At 43.6% G+C, this 25,242-nt stretch overlaps 1 protein-coding gene across 1 annotated transcript in view; it reads left to right on the top strand.

The window, feature by feature from the left end:
- The window catches only part of trpc7b (transient receptor potential cation channel, subfamily C, member 7b), a 41,075-nt gene extending 24,929 nt beyond the window's left edge, over window positions 1-16,146 (top strand). The window contains exons 8-12 of the mRNA XM_076046833.1: window positions 7,952-8,147; window positions 8,933-9,151; window positions 11,738-11,818; window positions 12,519-12,594; window positions 12,701-16,146. Of these exons, the coding sequence (XP_075902948.1) occupies window positions 7,952-8,147; window positions 8,933-9,151; window positions 11,738-11,818; window positions 12,519-12,594; window positions 12,701-12,840 (712 nt within the window). The 3' untranslated portion in view covers window positions 12,841-16,146. The remainder of the gene's footprint in view (window positions 1-7,951; window positions 8,148-8,932; window positions 9,152-11,737; window positions 11,819-12,518; window positions 12,595-12,700) is intronic.
- Window positions 16,147-25,242: the final 9,096 nt, after the last annotated feature.

The following is a 25,242-nucleotide window of genomic DNA, read 5'->3' as shown; positions in this document are numbered from 1 at the left end:
CTGCCATCTCTGGCTCACAAACACAACATTCTCCCTGGTGACCCCACAATATTGTTCTCAAATGTTCAAATGCACAGGGGTTTGTGAAGAATATTTGTACATCCTTTAATCTTTTTTTTTTTTGTAGCAGGTGCTTAGGTGGAAAACAAGCATTTACGTGCACGTCAGTTCCTCAACTCATTTTTGCCTCGACATTCCACCGTTGCTGATGGGGTCCTCAGCTGGCGAGCTCAGACGGAGAGCTCTTGGGTGGTGGTGCGCGCACAAAATGCAGAGACGGGAATAAACGTTGCTACCAGAAGTTTCTATTTTGGGCTGCCGCAGGCAAAAACAGACCACACCTTCGCTGGAAATAATAGCGAGCACATCCATCACACTCATCCGGACAGCTAACGGCGGTTTAACAAAGTGCAGGCGTGGAGGGATGAAGGGAAGCGCTGGGAGAGATGTGCGTGGTGGTGGGCGGGGAAGCTGAGGTAGGGGCGTGTGTGTGTGTGTGTGTGTGTGTGTGTGTGTGTGTGTGCGTGTGTGTCTGTACACGCACGGCTGTTTGATGGCAGAGCAGTGAGGATGCACCACACACAGGAGTAGTAGGAGGGAAGAAGGAGACAATTAGGGAGAATTGAAACAGACAGGCTGGCAAATTGGTGCAAGTTTGGCCTGTACAGCTTTTAACAGCGACCGTATAGGTGGTGGGAAGAAATCTGAAAACTAATTAAATTAAACAGTTGAGTTTGCATACTGTTCAAGGTTTTTTTTGTTTAAGGTTTCGCCTCGTAACGATTTTCTGTCGCAGGGTAGATTTTATTGGAAAGGAAACAGTGTTTGATGTGTGTTATATGTGTGATATAGTGATCTGAGTTATTCAGTCGTTTTTCTATCCCAGTGCCACATGATTAAGTTTGTAAGACACAATTAACGCTGAAAAGCACAGATGAGTCACATTAGATGAAAGCCAGGGAAGGTAGTTTGATGTCAAGGAGCGACGCAGGCACTGGATTCAAACTGAGAGGGGGTATGAGAGAGTAGAGCGGACAAAAGGGAAAAAAAAACAAAAAAAACAGCGAGGCTAGGAGCTGCTGTGTGGAGGGATGTGGATGGGGTTAGAACATTGTGGCAAAGAGAGAGGGATCTAGTGGGAGAGACCATCTGAGAGGAGGGTAAAAGGTAACCTGGAGACAGTGGAGCGTAGAGGAGCCAGGGCCAACCTCTTCAAAATAGAGACTTTATTAGCGCAGAGAGAAGGGGAGAGCTCTTCCGGCGCCGGCATCAGAGCATAACCGTATGTCAGACCGAGGAAATTAGACAATTATATGATTAAGGCTCTAGAGCCACAGAGAAGAGGTCCGGCGAAGAAAGTTTAACATTATGGGGACCGAAGAGAAAACACACGTAGCGAACACTTTAGCATAGGTTAACAGAGATTAAGAGGAGTGATGAGGAAAACACACACCACCTCAGAGCCTGCAGGTGGATGCAGGGGTGGGGGTCGGGCTGAGATAACAGAAGCAATTCTGATGCAGAGCAATGTGCATTGTACTATTATTATTTGTAGTAGTAGCAGTAGTATCACTAGTAGTGCATTCTGTTCTTCTAGTTTAAGCCCACTTCTGCAAGTCAGACATGATCCAACTCAGGATCATAGAAACCCATCAAGTATAAAGAAAGATTGTCTTTGTCTCAGACCTGATTTTTATTTCCGCAGCATTTCAGATTAACATCTTTCTCATAAGACTGCAAAATATATATATAGATATATAAAATTAAAAAAAGAAGACGATCTTATCAGTAAGTGAATTTAAAACAGCGGCGGACACTGCAATTTAAAGCAGGGACTTGAAGCACTTAAAGCACTTTTCTCTTGATTTTTTTACCAGCTAGACAGACACGGTCCTTTGTTTCGAGTCGAGTCTATTCTTTTCTGGAGAAAGGGTGGCTAGCCTGTTGTTTTAATTTGATTGTATCAGGAGTCACAAGCGAGCGAAGCCGACGCCGATATCTCGTGGAAGTGACAGGAAATCCTGACACTGGCCAGAATACCAATGTTCAGAAACATCCGTGACCACTGGAAATTCAGCGTCTTAGAGGTCGATGACCGAAAGCCACTGTTGTCATGATCAAACTCACAAATATTTTGTTTCCCGCAAAAAAGGGGGCAGATTAAAAATGTTTGTATTGAAGTGGGAACACAAACCCGGCGAACAACAGGTCAACAGGTGACCGTTACAGCTCTTCTGCCTCATTACGAGAGCGAAAGAAACCATCCGATGCCTCACCTCGCTGACTGATATCACACAAGGCGCAGGAGCCGAGACTCCCATCACACCAGTTAACGCCGTGTGCGATGAAGCCATGAAACTCCAGGGACGGACAGCGAGGCGGACAGACGGACAAAGGAGAATTTATAACCAAAGCGGGGAGATGTCGAGCGCCATCCAGTATCAAAACACACTTTAATTGCTCTACTTGCGCAGCAGTATTCCCAGCCTAATAAGATTTTCTCTCACAATTTGCCTGAAGACAGACAACAAAGTGTTTCCTCATGGGTCGCTGTCTGTCAAGCAAATATGCACACGGAAACACAAAACACACGCCGTTGGTTCAGTCTCCTCTTCTATTTTTGTCTTCATCTCTATTGATTTATTGGTTTTTAAACTGGCGGTGCACACGCATGCATCCTCTTCCTGCTGCACCCCCACCCTCCCCTTTTCACACATTTTCTCAAAGGCCTCTGCCGCAGCTGGCGAGGCTCCCGCATGTCAGCGTGGCAGCGGCCCCTTCAGGGTGACACATAGAGGGTTGAGGCGAATTCCATATTTAAAGGAGCTCTGCCTGTGCCGGCCCGTGCGCCGACTGGTCTGTGGGGGAGGAGAAAGGGAGAGAGACCTCGCTGACGACGGGAGGGCAGGAGGCCGGAGAGAGAACAGAGGGGCTGAAATGCGGCAGAGGCAGGCGTCCGCATTTGCATGGCATTTGCATGGGGCGAGGCCGAGAAAGTGTAGAAACATGCGCCGACGATGAGTGATGAATAAAGTGGAGGCTAAATCAAATGAATAGATTGAGTGAGTTAAATGGCTGAAAGCTGGCGGGATGAAAGACGGGAAGAGCCGGGGAGTGGGAGGGAGGGAGAGAGGGAGGGAGAGAAGGCGGGCCATACTCAGAGAGATATAAAAGCGGTCACAGTAAAAAAAAAAAAAAAAGCGGGCATATAATGAGAAAGCGACTGAGATGGGGAGGGAGATGGTGAAAAGCAATGAAAAGCAGAGATGAGAGGGGCAGAGAGAAACATAAAACATAAAATTTAAAAAAACAAACGACAATACGGGTCCATTGAGAGTGTCCACTTTGCGTGTGTAGGTGTTGTGTTTGTCCTGCCACCCGATTGGAAAATTGGAAAATGCCATGATTGGTATTATTAGGTCCTGTCCACACGGGAACGTTCTTTGGTGGAAACGGTAAAGTATTTAACCGTTACGGCGTTTCGTCCATATGGCAACAGCGTTTTGGGTCCCCCGAAACTGTATTTTTTGAAAACGGGTCCCAGAGTGGGAAAATCTGAACTGGACAGTGAAAACGGCTTTTCCTTGTAAGACGATGACGTCATCGCACCGTCACTGTCATGTGACCGGAAAAAACAAGGCATGCAATTAGGCAGCAGCGGCATAAAAAACAACGATAGCGGCGAGCGGAGTTGTCTTTGTATTGCGGGCGCTTCAAGATTTGTTGGCAATATTACTACAAAACATTACTACTTTTTTTCCCGCTACTCGCGATTTTTGTTTTCTGTGTGTTTAGTGTGTAGCGGAAATGCCCTCTTTCTAAATCTTTCCGGTCCGGTGGCTGTGTCAGTGTCTGTTAACAGCGCTACGTTTCGGTGTGGCATACGCGTTACATTCGTTTTCACCCACCGTTCCGTTTCCATCTGCCAGCTTGTGGACAGGACTTTTTTCGACCCTGGGAAATAAAAAAAAAAACGGTAACGTTCCCGTGTGGACAGGGCCTTAGACTTTCTCTTTAAAGTGTCGCTCCCTGTATTTGGGTGTTTTGAGTTGTCAAATGTCCCACCCCACCCACCCAGCGGCGATGAAAAGTAATAATAAATTACAGTGTAAAGGAACAGTGTAAAAATAATGAATTATTCATACATTCACCATATAGGAGGCGCATCTGCAAGCTCTTTATGGTCTTTATTTTTTCGGGAAAGTGGGCAGTTTTCAATACGGCTGCAAAGAATCGAGTGGCTCTTCTGGCAGCGAGAGATACGTTGTCTCCTCGGAGGGTGTCAGGCCGTGGAACCCACTGAATGGGAGTCAACGTGATGCCCTAAGAAAAGCTAGACACACACTGTGTGTGTGTGTGTGTGTGTGTGTGGGGTGGGGGGGGCACATCCTATTGGGAGCTGCCAGTCTTAATAACAGATAATGGTGCACCGTCCGTCTGCATCTCCAGTTGCCTTCTGTCCCTGCTGATTTACTGCCTGCTGACACACACACACACACACACACACACACACACACACACACACATGCACACACACACGCACACAGATGTTTGCCATAGATAAAATTCATCTTTATTTTGTCATTACACAGTAAAATTGCCCATTACCAAACTCTTGCTGACTGCAGTGTTTAAAAAGGACACAGCGTCGTTTTTCTGCCTTAAAATTATAGTTTCAAATCCCCTTTTGTGGGAGATAAACTTGTTTATCGCTAACACCATCATTTTAGCCTGGTACCAGCTGTTCGTCCCCGATGTTTCATCCATCCAATATCAATTTTCTACCACCCCTTCACCTGCACTCAGGGGCCTTCTGGAGCTGATGCCAGACTTCCAGGCTTGAAGGCGAGGTGACACACTGGACAAAGATGCTAATTTAGGGTCACACAACAATCCACACTCACATTCACTCCTTGTTTAGCGTTGCTAGTTAGCTTTTTGGGGTGGCCTTTCAACCAGTCACCCTTTTAAGCGTGCACAAGGTCGCCGTTTCAAACCAGCAAAGTCACTGATTTGATGTTGTGTAACCGCTATGCACGTCACTGCTGGTTAGCTAGTCGACTGTCGCCCAGTTATCTCGGCGCCTGCGTTGCACGCTTCCTTCTTCCGTGTATCATTGTCAATTACAACACACGCTGAGGCAGTTTTGCCGACGTGCGTGAGCACAACTCCCCCTCAAACCGAAATACAAATCCAACGAAGAGGCTCCAGACTAATTCCCTGTTTTTTTTAATTATTGTCAAATAGCCTGGCGCGGGCCGAGGCACTCAGTGAGCGTAACGACTTGTAGTCACTGCAGGAAATTGCACTCCACAGCAGGAGGGGTGAGCACAGCGCAGCGTCGGCGGTGCAAATGTCACGAGCGCTTGGCTACGAGGGCGGAAAAGAGAACAACAGCAGTTGTCGACAACTCAGGATAGATTCTTTTTACATGTTTAATAAGTGGACCTCTGGCCCGTAGAGGCATCATGTGGCAAACAAGGTGAGCAAAAGCGATGGAGATGCGGCTCCGCATCGGCTGCTCATTAGTCAACATTAGCCCCCGTGGACGAGACCCTTCTTCTTTCACACATGCCCCCATCCATATTCTGTCTGTATTAATGAAAGACGGATAGCGCCGCGATGCCATCCGCATGCGGCCGTGCGGCGATGTTCATGTCTGACCTGAGGAGTTGATGTATGGAGGGCAGAATGCAAAGGAATCACCCTGCATTTTTTAGTCGTTCCTTTGCATTAAAGTAGCCGGCTGCCAAGGAGAACGGATGAGCTGCGTGTATGAATAGGGAGGCAATGTGGTGGGTGTACAGTTGTGTGTGGGTGTGTGTGTGTCTGCGTGTTTTCCTGCAAGTGTTTTTTATTTCACATGGCAGTTTAGAGTCGCCTGTCACAAAGCCCTTTTACAATGACACACAATCGAATTGCCGTGTTTTGTTTGTTTGTTTCCCCCCATATTTCGGAGCATTTCTTTGCAGCGTTGCCAGAGAGGCTGCGAGTGCGTGTCAAGTGATTATTTGGAGGGAGAAAAGACTAAAATCACGGAATATCAGAGCCGCTCCGCTCAAATCACCTCCCTTGGCTCTCTTGATTGCTCGATATGCTGCCAGTTGCGTGTGACGGGAATAGTAAGCGAGAAAGGGGGCGGCTTCCCTGATAACAGCCTGAGGTGGTCTGACGTTTCAGCCATTTACACGAGGAGGGGAAAGGAAACAAAAACACGAGAACTTCAATTAATGTTTGAAAAGCCGTTTGCTTTCGTGCGCGCCTCAGGTGCCACTCCAGCTAGTGGCAGGCGACTCGTGACGGGTTCAGTGCGCGTTCAGAGGAGAAAAGATGTTCACATTATTGATGATTTTCTAACGTTTCCTTCCATTTCCTTCATGAGAAGCAAAACTATTGTTGCCCTTTTTTTTAATTTCCAGCGACAGAGCAGCAGCTTATTCTTAAAGAATGCCGATCACATCAAGCAAGAAACTGATAAGTAACACTAATAACGCACTCCGCGCTCTAATGACACCACGTTTTTGATAGCTGTCTCCTCCTTTGTCTCTTCTTTATTCCCGGAAAAGGCCACATTTAAAGCATGACATTCTCTGACCCAATTCCACTGCGTGTAAACAATATCCTGCTCCACAAGTGCTCTCGCCACTCAGCCATTCATTTCAGCGCCTTAGCAGTGCTTGAGTGCGGCACCGATCCCAGGTCGTGCAAACACAGCCGAGCTAAAAGGATGAGCGCGGCTCGCGCTGTCACCGTCATGATCCATGGCCGCATAAACAAGTGGAAATTTCCCAGGTCAGGTGGATTGATTGATCGGGTTCAGCGTTATCGTTAAGTGACGGGGGAAAAATTCCCCTTATTTACAGAGCTTACACGCTGTTTACCAACCATTAATAAGCTATTTATTTCAAGGATGTTCTGGCGGTATTGAGGCATGTCAGTATGACAAAGAGAGCCACTGGCAAGAGCAGAAGGAGAAAATACTGAATATTAATGTTTTTTGTGCTTAATGTGACGCAAGAGCCAGTAAACAGTTTTTTTCAATTGCAATGTCAATGCAGGTTCTTCTTCAATATAATTTTGTCTGGTGCGTTTCCATAAAACGTTTAATGCATATTAAGAAGAATACCGCATTAAAAAATGTACACAGCTACATTCCAAACAACCTCCATAGAAACACACTAATTGAAATTTCTAGACTGTAAAGTGCTTTCAAGGTCTTTTGTGTTTTGTTTGTATTGTAGCTCAGAAGTGAAGAATGAGTTCACAGAGTAATCTGATCGCAAAATACGCTTTTCGTGTTTGTATCGCCTCCTTTTCCCCCCTCTCTGCCATAAAATAATAAAGCTTTTCAACTTGGCCATGCAGCCCTCTCTTTGAAAGACCTGAAGTTGGAAGATGCCTCCAGTCCCAGCTCAGAGGACAAGATCTTCCATCCACCTTCAGCCCCCATCAGGGAGGCATGCAGATGGCTTGTTACTATGAATCTCAATTGAATATGAAATATTGATCGTATGACACTTCACTCGATGCCACTGCTCACAGATCTTGTAGCATTTAGAGGTTTCATCCTGTTTTTGACTATAGAAAAGTGATACAGGTTAATCATGATTTGTTGAGCTCAGTCAATGAAAATCAGATTGTGTTGTTTTGTTTTGCCTTCACAGTCAAATGTGTTTTGTTCTGACAGTAAAAGAGAGACTAAAAATGTTTTATGGCAATTTAAATGAAACGGCTCCTCTTTAAATTTAATCATCAAGGCATTCTGAGAGTTTTGAAGCTAAACTATTTGAATTAGTTCAATAGACGGCTTAAATATTCCTCCATTCATCTCACAGCGTGCGTGCGTGCGTGTGTGTGTGTGTGTGTGTGTGTGTGTGTGTGTGTGTGTGTGTGTGTGTGTGTGTCAGATACTCATTTTTCCGTCACGTTCTTTCTGTCCTTCATGTCGCAGAGTGGAGGAGAGCTTCAAAACTCTCTTCTGGTCAATCTTCGGGCTGTCTGAGGTCATCTCGGTGGTGCTGAAGTACGACCACAAGTTCATAGAGAACATTGGCTACGTGCTGTACGGCGTCTACAACGTCACCATGGTGGTGGTCCTGCTCAACATGCTCATTGCCATGATCAACAGCTCGTACCAGGAGATAGAGGTAAGGACAAGAGACGGTCTGTCAGTGCAGAAAAAGGGTAAGTTGTTAAAATGTCAGTAAGGTTCGCTGTTTGATCACTGCAGTGGCTGCAGGAGGATCATTACCACCAGCTATCAGAGATCAATATACGATGACAAAACAAAAAAGTTTACGTTTTCTTGAAAAGATGTATATTTTTATGGAGCAAGAAAACTGGAAAGTTTGAGCTGTTTGCGAAAGCCCACAAAGACACGAAGGCTGCTGAAAGTCAGTGGACACATTCAGTTGTTTGTTCTCTACTATCAAATCAAACAATACGTAACGTAATAAATAATTCACCAGATGATTCTTGGATGTGCGCACTCGCTATGTTGAAGGATCGGTCAGCAGCTCTTCCCCTGAGGAGAAAATGGCAGACACACCACTGTGGTTCGAGATCCTCACATCCTGACTGAAGTTGACAAAAACTGAACCTGCTGAAAGCCAGTCAACAACTCCAGCTGCTGACAATTGTTCCTCGTTAAAACAAAACGAGAAGCTCTAAAGGCTTTTCTTGCCTCCTCGCGAAAAGACACACACACACACACACACACACACACACACAGACACACACAGAGACATACCAAATGAAATTCTTTCAAATTAACAAACAGTTTAAACAGCAATCCTTCATGATTAAAACAGCGCTCACCATTTGTTTAATAAACACAAGAAGAACTCATAATTGGCACCTGCTGGGGAAATGACTACGTCTCAATTTGCAACACGCATGCTTATTACTAGTGTTTGCTTGTCTGTCCGTGCAGGAGGACGCCGACGTGGAGTGGAAGTTTGCCAGGGCCAAGCTGTGGCTCTCCTACTTTGACGAGGGACGAACGCTGCCCGCACCGTTCAACCTGGTTCCCAGCCCCAAGTCTTTCTACTATCTCATCCTTCGCATCAAGTCCTGCCTGATACACCTGTGCAAGGTCAAAAGTCATCACAACAATGAGGTGGAGCTGGGCATGATGAAGCCACAAGCCAAGGTGATTGTGAGAAAGAACTCTCCCGACTCCTGCACTCATCATAAACAATACAAAATATGTGCGTTATCAAGTAATGATGGTATGCAAGGACATTTGCATGTCATCCTTTACACTTTAGCGAAGCAGTCTTGTATGATTGAACTCCCCTGCCAAAAAAAACACCCCTGAAAACAGAACATTTAGCCCTCTGTTTACAGCCTTCAGCTGCAACATTTTCTCAAACGATGTGACGTACATGGTCACGTGACCAGTTTACTTTGAGTGAAAATGGCGTGTTATGTTTTGACGGAGGAGGAGACAATATTTTTTACAAGTAATCAAACAGAAAAATATAACAACCATTCTTGACAGCAGACAAACGTAAACAAACAAAAGCAAATGTAATTCTCTTAAAATCTTGGACTAAATTTTATAAATATCGCTTTTATTTTGTGGGTTTCTTTTTTTCATAAATGGACCAAGTAAGATAAGTAAAAGATGAATATAAATTCATAAAGGAAGTGAATTTTACAAAATGTGTAGTGGAATCCAGCAATTATTAGTTAATTATTCACAATATGTCACTTTCGTTGAGTGTGTTCCCCTCAGAAAACAGGAACATGAAAATATGAAGTGACAATACACAAATGCACTGCAGATATTTTTTTACTTTTTGGCCAACACACTTAACATTTGCTTCCTTGTTCTATTGAAAGGATATTGTTTGGCAACTTTCAAAAGATTGTTTGGAGTATAACGCTCCTGTCTGAATAATGACACCCCCTTCTCTTCAAATGATTGTGTTTCTTGTCTCCCCAACGGCCTCAATTAAAAGGGATGCAAAACGGAAGGAAGGAGCAACTCACAAACTAACAGCACCCAGAGCCATCTGCATTTGGCTCTCCTTGTCTGTTCTTTTTTTTTTTTGGTAGAGCCACAATTAGTTTCTTTCTCTTAAAATACGTCTTTACTTTTCTTTTTTGACCACGTGGTTCAGGTGATAGGCTCGATTTTTCTTCTCCACCTCCCTGGATGCAGCCGTGGCTTTGTTAAATGTCCCACCCCACTCCAAGTGTCCATCTGAATGGAATCGATGAATGAAACGTAATGAAAAGAAAGTCTTGCGTGACGAAAATAACAAAGGCCATTTCACACCAAATCAAACTTATCACCGGCACCGTCGGCCAGTTCCTCCCCCAGTTCAGCTGGCTCACCTCAGCCATTAGTCAGAGCCTCAAATCTGCCAGCGTCTCCTCTAATGGCTGTGCAGGTCTTGGTACGGGGACAAGATAGGTTACAGCCTGCTGCCTCTGTGAGCTCTTAAAGTTCTCTGCAGCTCTGACAGTTCAACTGTGGAGCCGAGCAGGTGAAGCGAGCGATCGATGTGCGAGCGCCCCCTCCTTCCACGTTGTACCCGCGAGAATGTCAAGAATCTAATCTGGAGAGAGAGGCAGCGCAGTCTCTCCCTGTGCACATTTCTGGTTTCCCTATAAGTCTGAAATGCTGTGTAGGTAATGAAGGTCACACAAGACAGTAAATTGTTCAGAAGGCCAAACAAGTTATTAGTAGGTTTGGTTCCAGTTTAAAAACAGGAAGTTTGAGTATTTATAGAAATTAGTGAAGCTATTGATTTATTTTTGAATAAGTTCTTGAGGCAATTCATTCCTTGACAAGAAAAAAAACTGACATGCGGTTCAATAGCGCAGTAGCCAGAACAAATGAATGCATGTATTAGGAGGTAGGAATTTATGAATGAGACTTTGTACAAATAAGAAGCATCCTTAACTTAATGGGTCATTTGAGGTTTTCTTTGTTGTGATGTATCTTGAAAAGTAGATTGTTATACCTTCGGAATGTGTTTCTCTCAACCGTCATCCACCTGAAATCAAACACCATCTAAGCGTGAAGCACGACATGATTTCATTTTTCATTTTTTTTGCCAAAGCTTGTTAGCTCCTCCGAGCAGCTCCACTGTGTGTTATTTATTTTGCTGACATCCTGACATTTTAGAAAGTTCTATCAAAAGCTTTTCTTTCATTTCTTTTTTTCCCCCATTTCTCTAGAGGCCTGACACTTAAATGCAAAAATGCGGCGAGCTGGATTTAGACATACCACAGTCAGTGGATGGCTGGTCTTCCTCTTACGATGAGCCGCCGCTCAGGCAAACGTGTTTGGCTTTATGCATGTCTGCGCAGCCTAATATCACAATGAATATTTTGTATGCTGTCATTCGCTGCATAGGTACAGCCACAGTCAGCTACTTCATTTATTTTCAGGTTTGGTGCACAGGAAATTCCTGCTGTGAATTTTTATGTGATTGCAGCTCAGACGCTCAAACTTTATTCCATGTTCCCTCTAAGACAAGGCGATAAACACCAGTCTGATTCCAGATGATGCAAAACAGTGCTGTTGGCCAGTGCAGTAGGCCTGTGTCGATAAATTGCGCAATGTGCTGGCTAAAAAAAAAAACACTCTGCACTGCACTGTGTCTGTGTTATTCGGGCCAGTAATAGATCTACTTTAAATGTTGCATGGAGGTTCCTAGACCCTGAGAGGTGATAACTGATAGCTGAAATGTGACAATTGCCTGTCGTCACCATCCCACAGGATGAACGCTTCAGGCCTTATCCACACCCAGGAGAAGAGTTCATCCCGAGGAAATCTCGAAAACACCCCACCAGATACCAGGTAAGTCTGAAAAGGTGGAGGCAGTCCATGGAGAGGAGCAGCGAGAAGACACAGAGTAGAAGGAGGAGCTGGGAGTGAGTGGCAGGGAAGTGGAGAACAACAGAGCCAAGGAGGACGGCAGAAGGTAGAGTGGAGAGATGATGGGAAGACATCTGAGAGAGGAGAAATTTTAACACGAGTTCAGATGAAAAGGCCTCGGCGGGGAGCCGGGTGAGTACAGAGTATAGGGGCGGCAAAAACAGCGAGGTGCAGAAGGTGCCTCTAATGAGCTGCTTGAAGGAGATCGAAAGCAGACCTGCTGTAAATAAGGAGGAAATATCACACATCTGCCCTTCACCCTTGGCCTCGGGGGAAATCGTGAAACCCTTCAGCTGCGTTCCTTTCCCCGTTTTTTTTGTGCGTAAACACACGGTGCCACGTGTTCGGCGTACACGTTTCTAAAGATCAGTCACGTCGCCGACAATTGAGACGCCACTTAATCAGACATTCGGGGCTGTACGTGCAGCGACAGCCATCGACCCGTCCTTCCATATTGACTCCTCTCACGTATTTGCCGCCCGGGCGGTAGCATCTGCCGCGGGACATCCCCAATGGCTAAAGATCAATACGTAACACACGGCTCACACCACCACAACGCCACTGGGCTCCTCATTACATTTGTCCCCACTTAATCACCTCCTCTTCGCCATCCTCCTCGCAGAACATCATGAAGCGCCTGATTAAACGCTACGTCCTGAAGGCCCAAGTGGACAGAGAGAACGACGAAGTCAACGAAGGTGAGAGCCCCCCCGCGTTGATAAACCCCGCCATTGACGGGCAGGTTGGCCTGGCGTGACGCTCTGTGTGTGTGTGTGTGTGTCCGTGTGTGCACCTCCATTATAGGTGAGCTGAAGGAGATCAAGCAGGACATTTCCAGCCTCCGCTACGAGCTCCTGGAGGAGAAGTCTCAGGCTGCCGGCGAGCTGGCTCTGCTCATCCAGCAACTCGGCGACAAGTTTGGCAAGAACACCATGAGACACTGACGGCACTTGCAGTGATGAAGGAGGTGGAGTGGACAAGGGTGGGGGAGAGGAAGAAGTCTTGGAGGGGACTGGGGCCAGAATGCAGGGAAATGGGTGCAGAAAGGAGTTTGGAATAGAAAAGTAGCACCGACTGAGAAGCGTGCCAAGTTTATACAAGGGGTTTCATATGCAAAATGCCACTTTCTCTCGCTCTGTTTTTTTTTTCCTGCTTTTTTAAGGAAGTGCTGAACAAAATTTAGCAATGCGTTGCACTTCAAGAGTGTGAGGTTACGGGGTCAGAGGTTAGGTAAACCTAATTGGAGTAGGTTTCGTGTTTACAGCTGAATTCTAATTAAAGTCCCGGTCTTCGGGGAGCGCGAGAGGAGAAGAAGACCGAGGCTTCCAAGGCAGCAGGATTAGGATGTAGGGAGCAGAGTGGGGGTGGGGGAGGCGCTGGAAGATATAAAGAGGCGCCACAGGGCGAAAAGGACTGAGGCAGTGCAGCAAGCGCGCCCCCGCCCCCTGACCCACCACCTTCTCTCCACGCACACATCTGCTGCAGAGAGATATCACCCCATCACCCACTTGGAGAGAAACTCAGCGAAGGAACGGAGAGTCAGAGTAGCCGAGGGGCGGCAGCGCCACCGCATTTTCCCACCGGAGGACCTTTGTGTGTGTTTATTGTCAGGGCAAGCACAACGTAGCATCCCTTTACTCAGCAGGCGAGCTAATTAACGCATTCCCATCCATTGATACGAGCAGGAGTCCATTGAAAATCAGGAAAACTGTGCGAAGAGGCCGGGATGCCTCTTCCACAAATTACTGTTGTGCTCCCGATACACTAGCAGTGGGAGAGCTTTGCGTATCTGCGTCACACACGCTGTGCTTTAATGTGTAATAGCGGCTATTAGAGATTTTTATTGTGTTACAAATTAACAGAGGGGGAAGTGTTTCTGTTGGTTTCCCAAATTGAAAGGGAACACACTGATACTGGCGGTCATAAACGGTCCACAACGATGCACAACTGTTTTTGTTTTTTTGTACTACTGAATTCTTCGTGTCTTTTTGAAAAATTTTTCCCAACAGCAACACAAAAAGTTATTTACTCTAGACAAGCTTTATTTACAGTTGTCAAATACAGGGAGATAGTTTTACTTGGAGCCCAGGGAGGCAGATAATTCTGCTTTCGAGCTCCTCATGTTGCTGAAATTGGAAGGCGGGGGATTCAGAGATATTTGAGGAGGGTTTTTTATTATTATTTATTCTGGAGCGGCAGCAGTGCAATTGTCTATTGAGAAAAAGATTATATTAATTGTGGGATTAATTGTCTTTTTGTTTTCTTTGACTTGTTTGACATACACCAACTGGTTGTATTTAACTTATTTAACTGGCTGTATTCCTGTGTTATCAGGTGGAGAAATATCAGGGTAGGTGGTTAGAAGTTCTTATGAACAGATTAGCTCCAAACTTATGTCACTTATTATCTCTCGAACAAAATGCTGAAGATGCAGTTGTAGACAGAAATAGAATTGTGCAGTTGAATGGCACGCAGTCAATGTTCTTTGTGTAGAAGAAATTATTTTGGGAAATTCCGTGAAAGAGAAACAGTAGCCACTTCTCCGCCATTTGCTGTCTGCAACACAGAGGCTGGAAAATAAATATTTTCTACTATAATGTTTTGTTTTTGTTTTTTTATTTGCTTTCCTTGAAATAATTGAATCAACTGCTCGTCATTATGTTTCATGTGGTTCAAGGCAGGCGAATTAAAACATAAGTGTGACTATTTAAGTTTAACTGAGGACTGAATGGGTTCCTCCATGATTTAGGTGAATTAGAGAACAATGTCATAGTGTCTTTATTAGTCTATTATTGTGTGGATGCTGTCATATGTAATTGGCTCCCCCAATTGTGATTAGCAGGGGACTACTATTTAAACTATCTCACCTGGACGCCGGTCATTATATATCAAAACAAAGCCATGTTTTAAGGATAGATGAAGTTTCAAGATTTTTGCTGGACTTAGTCAATGACAGCAGACCAAACTGTCTCAAATGATTAATTGGGTTTTGGATTAGAGGATACCAAGAACGCATGGGGCTGTGGTTGTTATGACAGAAATGGAGGTGTGATTGCTAATTAGAAGTGTCTGTAGTTTATTTATAAAGAAGTGGTGATTAATATAATAATGTTGTCTTCACAGCCCGAGTCCAAAATATTGGAAAAAAATAGCTTCTTGGAGTAAACTGCATCAGAAGCTGACCTTAACCTCCCTCCCCAAATCCATCCACAAAGATATTGTTGTCTCATATAAATCCTTTGCCCCCCCCGTTCAAATCTTATCCTTGATGTGTCTGAGGAGAGCGGTGGTTCAGACGAGAAGCTGCCAACTTTTCAAAGAATGTTCCACAATGAGTGCAACCGTTCTCCGTGAGAAGGCGGTGTTAGAAGTGTTTGTATTTGCATCAGCCAGCTGACTAGCGAATGCTTTAAATAGATGGCCAAGGATCATGCCAAACAGCAGATTTTTCCCGTATTCACTCTTAAAAGGAATGTGCTCACGTCGGCTGAGGACGTTGACATTGGTCAGTCCTCTGGAGGAAGAGTAGTACCGAGAGTTAAGTCTTTCTTTATGGCATCAAAGTAAGCTTAAAGTTTCTTGTTCATGGTAAAATAAATAATATTCTTTATTGTGTGGTAGGTAAAGCTCACTTTTTTTTCTTTTTTTTTTAAAATCCACAATTAGTGATAGATCCAGATGGAGAAGGAGCAAGAAGGAAAAGGTAGATCCAGGTAGATCTGTTCTGTGATTTTTTAAAAATCTATATATAACATGTTTGTTTGAATTTAATCCAAGTTAAATATTTAACTAAAACTAGTGTTAGACTTTATTTATAAGCCCCTTTTTGTTTCTCTGGACGGCCAGAAAATCCCTCCACATCATGTTTGAATTTCACTCTGATCTGAAATACTGTATTTTTCTTGTACGCAAGAAATATTGATTAAAACAAACTACTGTATTGTATATTATCCTATTTTTGTTCCTTAAATTAAAGACAATAAGCTCTAAATGGGTCGTTCAATCTCTGGGGCTCCTTATTTGTTTCTGGTGATGGTACAAGGCACTAAATGAACAAGTGGCTGTGGTGTTGCCTTGCACTCCAGCTAAGCAACAAAAAGGTTGTTTGAGTCCTTGATATATAATAATGTAACCCACCTATCTCTATACACTGCTGCTAATCATTCAAAAATCTACACAAAAAGTAATGTTAAATGTTTCTACAGTTTGAAAAAACAGAAAAAAAGACAAAAATTCTATATTACAAACACATGAATAGCAGAAAACAAAGCTCATGCAAAGGTGACAGTCCTGAGTTATTGCAGATGTCCACTAGGGTTCGGTCACTCTGTTCACTCATCTGTCTGCATCTCTTCAAGTTGTCAGCCAAAGATCGGCTTTCATCGCCCACTCGACTGCAAAGACTAACAAACCCTAAAAAAGTTGTCACTTGAATTTGCCTTACATGGTCTCTCTTGTTTTGGGGCATTTTATGATGGAGGAGGGGAGTGTGTGTGGACTACACAGGGATCCGCATATTTGGGGTCCATAAATATGGACAGCATCCCATCACTTCAGCATGGCTTACATATAGTTCTGCTTTTACTTCCTGAGTGATGTCAATATTTCATAACCCAAACCCAGTTCTTAAAGTATCCTTAAGTAAAATACAGATATTTTTCTTTATTTCTAAAGTAAAAATATTACAATTAGTTTTAAAAAAAAAAAGCACACACACATTTTCACTCATGTTGGTCTTTTTTGTGAGCTCACTAAAGTCAACTGTGCAAACTTGAGCTTTTGTTCTCCACTGGCTAATGATTGAAGCGATGATTATTTCGCTCTTATAAAAATTCTCAAAAGTGACTGTGTGCTCCACAAATTTTTCTCTTGTACGGAATGATTCCAGGTGGAAAGTGCGTGAGTTTAGATTAAAATGTTGGCCCTGCACATTTATGCAACGGCCCTGGAATAAGCACAATTACGCTCTAACCTAGATGCACGTCTTTTCCTCAACGCATTGTGGAGTCTGGTTTATACCCTTTGTCACATTCCCACCTTCTTCTGTTTCCTCCATTCTTCCTCTCCTTTCCCCATCGCTCACTGCTGAACTGTATATGCAAGCCAATAAAGCAGAAATGCCAAAACAGTGCCTATGAAGGAAGGGGACTTAATTCAGCCACGCACGCACACACACACACACACACACACACACACACACACACACACACACACACACACACACATACTTGCACAAACAGCAGGCAAGATCCTTACTGGACCATCTCCATAGCAACAAAGTCAATCTGAGGGAGATGTTCTTTTGGAATTTAACAGAGAATTATCTATTATCTGATTACTCTTAGTGCTCTCCTGCTGACCCTCTTTGAGTTCTGGTCTTGAGGGCCTCACTGATAAACTTTATAATTATGTGTGCATACCTGTGTGTGTGTGTTTGTCTCTGTGTGCGTGCGTATGAGTGCACTTGTGTGTTTTTCTTTTAATGATGAGATTAAGTTTTGGGGAAGCCTATCATTTATGATATGTTTTTTGTGACCTGATGCGAGGCAAACAAACCCTTTTTGCCCAAGGGTTCTTTGCGTGCGTGTGTGTGTGTGCACTGCATGAGTACGGAAGTGTTTCTCTGTCATCCCTGTCTGTTTCTCTTCATTCTCCCTCTTTTTCAATCCTCTTCGCCTTCATCTCCATCTGATTTTTTTCTGTTCCTGTCCCTGCTTGTGAAGCAGTAGAAGCAAAGTGACCTCCTGCCTCTGCAAGACAGGGATTCCGGGGACTAGCAGGAGATATTAGACTCCTCCAGCATGTCTCATAAGTCTTCCGAAAGCCCCCACAGCAGACAAATTTATCTTCACGCACACACGGGAAAAAATAAACTTGCTTATTTTGACAGATAGCTTCATAGCTGTGTATTAATAGAAGTTTATAACGCACTTATAGTAGGTCTACCCAAACGCCCTCTATCTGTCTGAGCGCTACACAGCTTACACATTCACTGGGGTGTGAATACTAACATATGCATGCACGCTCACGCACCAGGCTGTCTCTGTCATAAACATCATTAAATAGCAAACGTTAACTTGTTTCCAGCATAAACAAGCGAAGCGAACCCCCCCCCTCCCAGTTTATTATACTGCAGTCAACAGTAAGATATGTGTTGAATTCCTGTCATAAGAATATATTTTACCTGCAATTTTGCACTGTTTGATATAAAAACACAAGCAACAATAAATCCTTAGTGCTGCGACATTGAGATCCCATCATTGTTGGAACGCCAATATCTACTTTTGGAGCAGTCAGAGACCTGATGGAGTGCCGAAGCACAGGATTTTGGTGGGCTATTAGGAAAAAAAACAAAAAACTGTTTGCTGTTCAAAGTTGAGTATTTTTGACAGATTTTTCAAAGAAACAAACAGAGGATCAAGATGGTTGGAGGGACTAATATGGGGACTCATTGACCACCTCTCTGGGTGGTTACAGCAGTGCTTGTGGACACGATGAGGGATGGGAGGGCACACGGTCATGATGAGTTCATAATTGTGAGCTAATGGGTTGTACACTTAGGGGTACTTCGAGTCGGACGTACATTAATCATTAACTCCGATACAACAATCTAAAAGTTCCTACTCTTCCATGAGAATGAAATTGAATTTTTTTTGATCTGAGTAGTTTGCCAAGCATACTGCTTTTTTGGATAGAAGATAAACTAATTGTTTAATCATAATTGTACTTTGTAATTTCCTGCGATACAATAGTTGAAATGAAATTAGATATAACTTTAAATTCAGGAAATGCTTCTGTATGTGTGAATGATGTGTAAATGTTTCCATCTCATGAAAGGACAAAGAACTCCAATTGTCTGATGCAAGCCGACATCCTGCAAGAATCTCTGGAAGACGGCCTCTGTTTCCAATGAGGTGGTAATCAGCTTATTGTCCAAAACTGACTAAATGCCAAGAAACTGAAACCTACACAAACTGAATTTAGGACTGGCAGGATTTCAATATTTAGGATAATCAAGAATAGAGAAGCTTTTACTTGTCATCCAGCTTAAAACCTTTTTTTTCTTAAAACCTTTTGCTGGTAACTCAATCAGCAATGGTTCACATAAAACACATTTTTCTCATCCACTAACCATGTCCAAATCCACAGATTTGTCTGGATGTGATCCATTTCTAAACTGCTTCATGTTGCTGATGTTTTCAGCCCAGCTTCCACCTGGTTTCTCTGGTAAGTGGTGAGTCGCTTCTTTTCACGCTTGACTGATCGCCACAAGAGTTCCAGTGCTTATTATATAAACGCTCCATCTCGTCCAACAGCCAGAACATTGACTCTGTAGAACAATGAGGCAACAGTGAAGAAGAAACAATGACACATTTTCTGTACATAGGTGACATTATATTGCAAGGATTCACAATGTCCCTTTTCAGCATTTGTTTCAGACAGATGATACACTTTGTTTCCAGTAGAAAATGGGCACAGGTTAAATCGTATGCTCCAGGTGAATCTGCAAATGTTCTACCTTCAAGAAGGAACCTTGGTGGAAGCAACAACAAAGCTTCCCCCTCAGAGGTCATACCCTGGTGTAGGGTCATCATTGCCGGTGGCTGATAAAGCTATCAAAACTGTGCCGCGATGAGAAGATGGACATGGTCACGCAGCAGCTGCTTGAATGACTGAATGCAAGAACATATATTTTTCTTGACTGAATAAGTGGGCTGATGCAGGGGTACATGCTGATGATGAAGACGTATGCCTGTGCTATAGGATAAGTAGGAGCAATTAAATCTCAATTAATGGACTCGGACAATGACAGCAGGAAATTACTTTGAGTGAGCGTGCATGAGGAGTGTCCGAATGGGAAATTCACTTCAGGCTGCAACATTTGACAGAGTCTTCCTGACTGAACTCCTGCCAGGTCCATATCTCAGAATGTCAATCAAATTAAGCAGGCATGAAAACTCCACCCCATAGCTCATCTCATTGTAGGATTGCAGAGGGGATGACAGCAGGCATCACCATCATGTGCCCCATTATGTCTCAGTGCAGCATTCATCATCTTCACCGGCCCGTGATGTCGGCTTTAATTTGGTTGTATTTGGCCCACTGTTGCAGCATGAGCACCGCTGCCGCCTTCCATGATCCCAGCCCTGTTGAGCCTCCGTGTCAGTGTTCCTGGCAGCGGTGAATAATGTCCACGGATTGTGATACACGTCAGGATTTTCTGCTTTTGTAATTGTTAACTTAGCCCGTTCGCTTTCCACAAAGGCTGTGCACGAGCATGCGAGGAGAATGGGTGAGGCATGGAGAGGAAGTTATGTTTATAGCGGTTCCAGTGCTGCTGCTGGTAATATAAAACAACATTTCCCTTCAGCGTATTTATGCACCTACAACATAGTTTCCCTTTTATGGCTCAGCCATAGCTGCTGTGACATTCATCTTATGACTAACCTGTCTTTACTTTGGCTCTGCATTGTGTCTCCACTCACTCACTCATTCACTCACTCACTCACTCACTCACTCACTCACTCACTCACTCACTCACTAACCATCAGTGTTTTTTTTTTCCTTTGTGTTTGTCTTTTATCTTTTGTCCTTGGTTTTATTTTATGTCTCCCCAAGTTCATTGTAGTTGCTCCTGTTTGTTTTCCACTGCTGTTTGCCCTCATTTCTTCCGGATTTCATCCTCAGGCAGAATAACCTTCACGCAACAGGCACAGACCCCAGATGGGGATGAGATCTCATTCAATCACATTCTGTCATACTTCTCTACCTTCCCTGTTTTTCCTCTCCCTCCCATGCCTCCCCCTCATCCATTTGATCATGTTTTGGAGTACTTGGGGTGTGTCTCTGATAAAATGCTTGACATCTATAGGCAAGAAGAGTCTGCACGTTTTTGTAAGGCCACTTGTTTATCGTGGGGTTTTTCACCTTATCATCCTAATAATGTTTCAGTGAAGCCAAGCACAACTTTTAAAACAAAAATATATATACTAAGCAGAGCTACAGCATCGCTCTGCTTCCCTCTGGTTGTTTGTATGGTTTTCTAAAGCTTATGCTTACATCTCAGAGGAGGAGCCAAAGCGGCACATTCATAATGAGTCTGGCTTTTGAGCAGCAAACTAAATGACCCGTTGCTCGGGAGTGCTCTGTCTACGGTGCGTTGTAAAAGAAATGTGCAGCTGTACGGCTGCTTCCTCATAACAATAATGATAATCATCAGGAAAAATGTGCTGAACTTGCAAAGAAGGAAAACTTACCCTTACAAGTTGCTCTTCCTTTTTGCTGTGGCTTGAATTTCGACCTGGGTAAAGAAATCACTCCCATTTCCTCTAATTTCTTTTTTTTTTTTCACACTCTCTCTACCTCTTGTGGGAAATATTGACAACTACAAATTCAAATGCAAAACATGTTCTGTTACAATGTGCAGTCCCCAATCAAGACTTTGTCAAGAGCATTGCACTCTTGTCACTACTTCAGATGTCCTAATCATATTACCACTATCTTCGAAATACTGGACTGTAAATATAAATATTTGAAAGAATTATTTCACCCACATGCTACTCATCGTGATCTGGCTCTAATGACATCCTTCAAATCAACCGTTCTTGACTAGAAGACTACAGTGAATATTTTGGGCTAAGCACATGGTGTCACAATGTGGACTGCTGCATCTTCCAGTCACTTGGAGCACGCCAAAAAGAAATATGGAGACATTTTGAGCCCCATTTAGACTAATCAGCCCTGCAAATGAAGCGCATCGTGCATTGCCACTCCCGACACAGTTGCCATCCCTTGGCACAGCGGAGGTGGTGATTATGAATGCACTATCGCTGTCTTAGAGCCCAGGCAGGTGCTGCTCTTTTTTTTTATGTTGACATCCGTGGGCAAAGCAGTTTTATCACCACTGGTGTCTCCACAAACTCCACATTACGTTAATTAGAAAATGTCACCAGAGCCCCAAGTGAGAGAGTGGTAAGTGGTAATGCGACTTCAGTTTCGGGTGAACTACCCATTTGAATACTTTTCTAATACAGAACCAATATTTACAGATTAAATAAATAATACATTTTGTGTACTTATAATGTGGGAAATGACTACATATGAAATAATAAATGGTGTTTCCTGACGCCAACTTGCCAGCTTGTGTGCACAGTAGGTTTCCTTTGTGTGTCTTGCTTATTTTGAGTATTGTTTTTGCTGTAGAATTATCTAAATGTCTTCTCTCACCTGCCTTGCCTCCACAGATGATTGGTGATCTGATGGGATTATTAATCGTAGTGCATCTGATTTTTGCCGATGGTTGCATTCGATGCACTGGCAGTAAGGGGTCCCGTTGTGTCAGTTGTTTTCACTCCCCGTGGAGGTCAGAGTCAAGACAAAGACAATTAAAACAGCTCCAGAAAAACAAGAAGGGAGACGTCTGATTGCTACTTTGGTGGGATGAGAATCGTTGAAGAAATAAAATGGCCCTGTGATTTGTTACTGAAGCCCATGTCATGTTAAAGTGGGTGCCGAGTAAATGTGACTCACTGTATCTTCTCTCTTACACCAATGATGTTACATCAGTCTGCGGCCATGCGTCTGAGTGTCTGCTTATGGTTTATACATGCCGGATATCTCCAGTGACTGTTTGTATGCATACAATGCACAACGTGCTGCCCAGGATTTTGTCTCTCTTAGATTCTTAGTCTGGAAAAAGGCATCTGAGAATTAAAGTCCTCTTCAAAGCTGCCAGTTTGTGTCTGTCTTTCCCATCAAAATTGGGCAGTGGCATCGTAATACTATAAATTTAGTCTACTTATGATTCTGGTGACATTGCTTTTACTTAACTGGACTGGAAGCCCAAAAATCAATGTTCATTGTGAAGAAGGAGAAAACAGATGTGCACCGACAATTTATTTAGGTACCTGTTGAAGCCTCATTTGTGCAACCAGTGATTTAGCAGCGCTGTGGAACCAAACCAGAGGATAGTAACAGAATTACTGTCAACGGTTGAAAAACAAAACAAAAGAATACAGAGGAGGGAAATAACAATATTAACTGAGGACGCTGCTGGGAAGGCATTTTATTCATGCTGTTTGTGTTCTTTTGCTCACCCTGCCTTGCCACAGAATTTTTCACTGTTATAGAAACTTGATGCCGAGGCAGAGGCTTCAGTGGAGGAACTTGTATACTTGTTTCCTCAAAATAATAATAATCAAAAAAGGAGAATAATTGTAATGCAGTTTTGTCCAAGGAGCAGATGGAAATTCAGCACTTGACACCAAGTGTTTGTTTTCTAGTCAAATACAGCTAGATGTAAACGACATGAATGATTCATGGTAATGTGTGCACTGCTGTTTGCTCTGGTTGCCCCACCAGTAGCAACAATAAAAAGATATTTTAATACATGTCTTTTTCATCTTCAAAAACAACATTATTAAACTCAAAACACAGTTTTCTTGTTTGTTTTCTGTCTAAGCTCCCTGTGCTTAATGGCTGACTTTTTCACTTTCTTTTCTCCCTCCTCTTGTGGAATAAAGGGATTAAGGAATAAACGTGATAGAGGAAGGGACTTAGAGAAGGTGGGGGGAATCGGGAAAACAGAAAAGAGACATAGAAAAAATAGCACAATAGAGGTACAAAATGTACACATGCATCTCAGGTCTGTGTTTTATTTTTGCCATTACGTAATATAACAGGATGCACAGTTTGTCTTTTATGAAATTAGCAGAGGTTATTGTTTTGCGTCATTTGAAATCTGACAGTGTCAATGATGTATTGATGACTCTCATTAGTAAAGGCACTGAATGAACCTAATAGGTGGGCCTGAACCTTTCACCTAAATTCTATTGTCATGGGATACAAGCAATGATCAAAGACTAATGCAGGCCTAACCTCAGCTGACCATATTTATATGCAAGTTTTCCTTATATATAAGTATGTGTGCAGTGTGAGTGTGTGCAGTGTGTTTGTGTGTACTATAGTAATATAATATATAAGCCAATGAACCATAAAAATGAAACTACCATTGTAAGGTACAAAAAACCATGTAGTGTTGTTTTAAGTCTGCAAACTAATTGCTGTTTTGCTGGGGTTACAGAACCTCATCATTATGGGGCACAGTTTTTGGCAAACTGAGTCGTGTTTCATCCGTGGAGTTGCCATTTTGCCTCCATTTCCATATTGGTGAGTATTCGTCTGAATTTGCGCATGTGACGGGGACGAGGAGCAGCGTGCCAGTAGCAAAAGCATGGAAGGAGTGAGCGCCACATCCAAAAAAGCAATAATAAACAGTAATCTCCTTACCCGTCACAATTACTGCTGTCCCTCCATGTATGTCAACAAGACTTCAGGCTCTATTTAGACTGTCTGCCTGACGAGCACATTGCGCCAAACTGCGTTCCACTGTAATCCTCTTTAATGCAGAATAGAAAATGGATGTGTGATTCGCAGCAGGTAATAGCTGTCCATGTACTTTTCCTCCATCCTTACATGATCTGTTTGTGTATGTACATTGCGTGTGGTTAAAATTTTTAAAATGTACGAGCGAACTGGCTGCAAATGTGTGCTTGCTTGTGTGTGTGTGTGTGTGTGTGTGTGTGTGTGTGTGTGTGTGTGTGTGTGTGTGTGTGTGTGTCTGTCCTTGCCCTGTGCCAGCCATTCTATTGTGACAGCACAGGTGCAGATGAATATGAAACAGATCGGTAGCGCTTTTAGGGTCTGGCCCTTTGTATGCACGCTCATGTCTTAAACATCATTTAAGAGAAAACTGGCTACCAGTCGCCATGTTTACCGTGTTTTCATAGTGTCGAGCACCAATGTCAAATGTGTTTTACAGACAGCAAGCGCAGTTAATGTTCTGAACAGAGAGCCTGCGGTATGCAAGGCAGCTCAAGAGCCCCTTTCATCGCTCCTTAAGTGCCTCCTTAAGTGAAAGGCAAAAGTTGGGCGAAGTCACGGCGCAGAAAATAGAACTCCCTGTCTAAAATTGAATCCCCTCTATGAATTTTCACAGACACTTGTCAATCTCACACCTTTTTTTTCTGGTCTTATCTAACCCCCTGGTCAGACATTCCTCACACCAGCAGCAACCCATGGCTCTGACTCAGATAGATAGATAGATAGATAGATAGATAGATAGATAGATAGATAGATAGAGCTGGTGACTCCTTTATTTCGGTGACACACATCCATGTCCCATTACGTGCCTTCAATAAAGCCCCCCCACCCCTCCCTCTCTCTCTCTCTCTCTCTCTCTCTCTCTCTCTCTCTCCTTCACATATAGTCCTCCCTTTCTCTCCCTCTCCCCCTCCCTCTCTCTCTCTCTCTCTCTCTCTCTCTCTCTCTCTCTCTCTCTCTCTCTT

Source organism: Nelusetta ayraudi, unplaced genomic scaffold (assembly GCF_046127955.1).
Source record: "Nelusetta ayraudi isolate G7.1 ecotype Tasmania unplaced genomic scaffold, CSIRO-AGI_Nayr_v1 ptg000090l, whole genome shotgun sequence".
Taxonomy (NCBI): Eukaryota; Metazoa; Chordata; class Actinopteri; order Tetraodontiformes; family Monacanthidae; genus Nelusetta; species Nelusetta ayraudi.
This window is presented reverse-complemented; position numbering and strand designations above follow the sequence as displayed.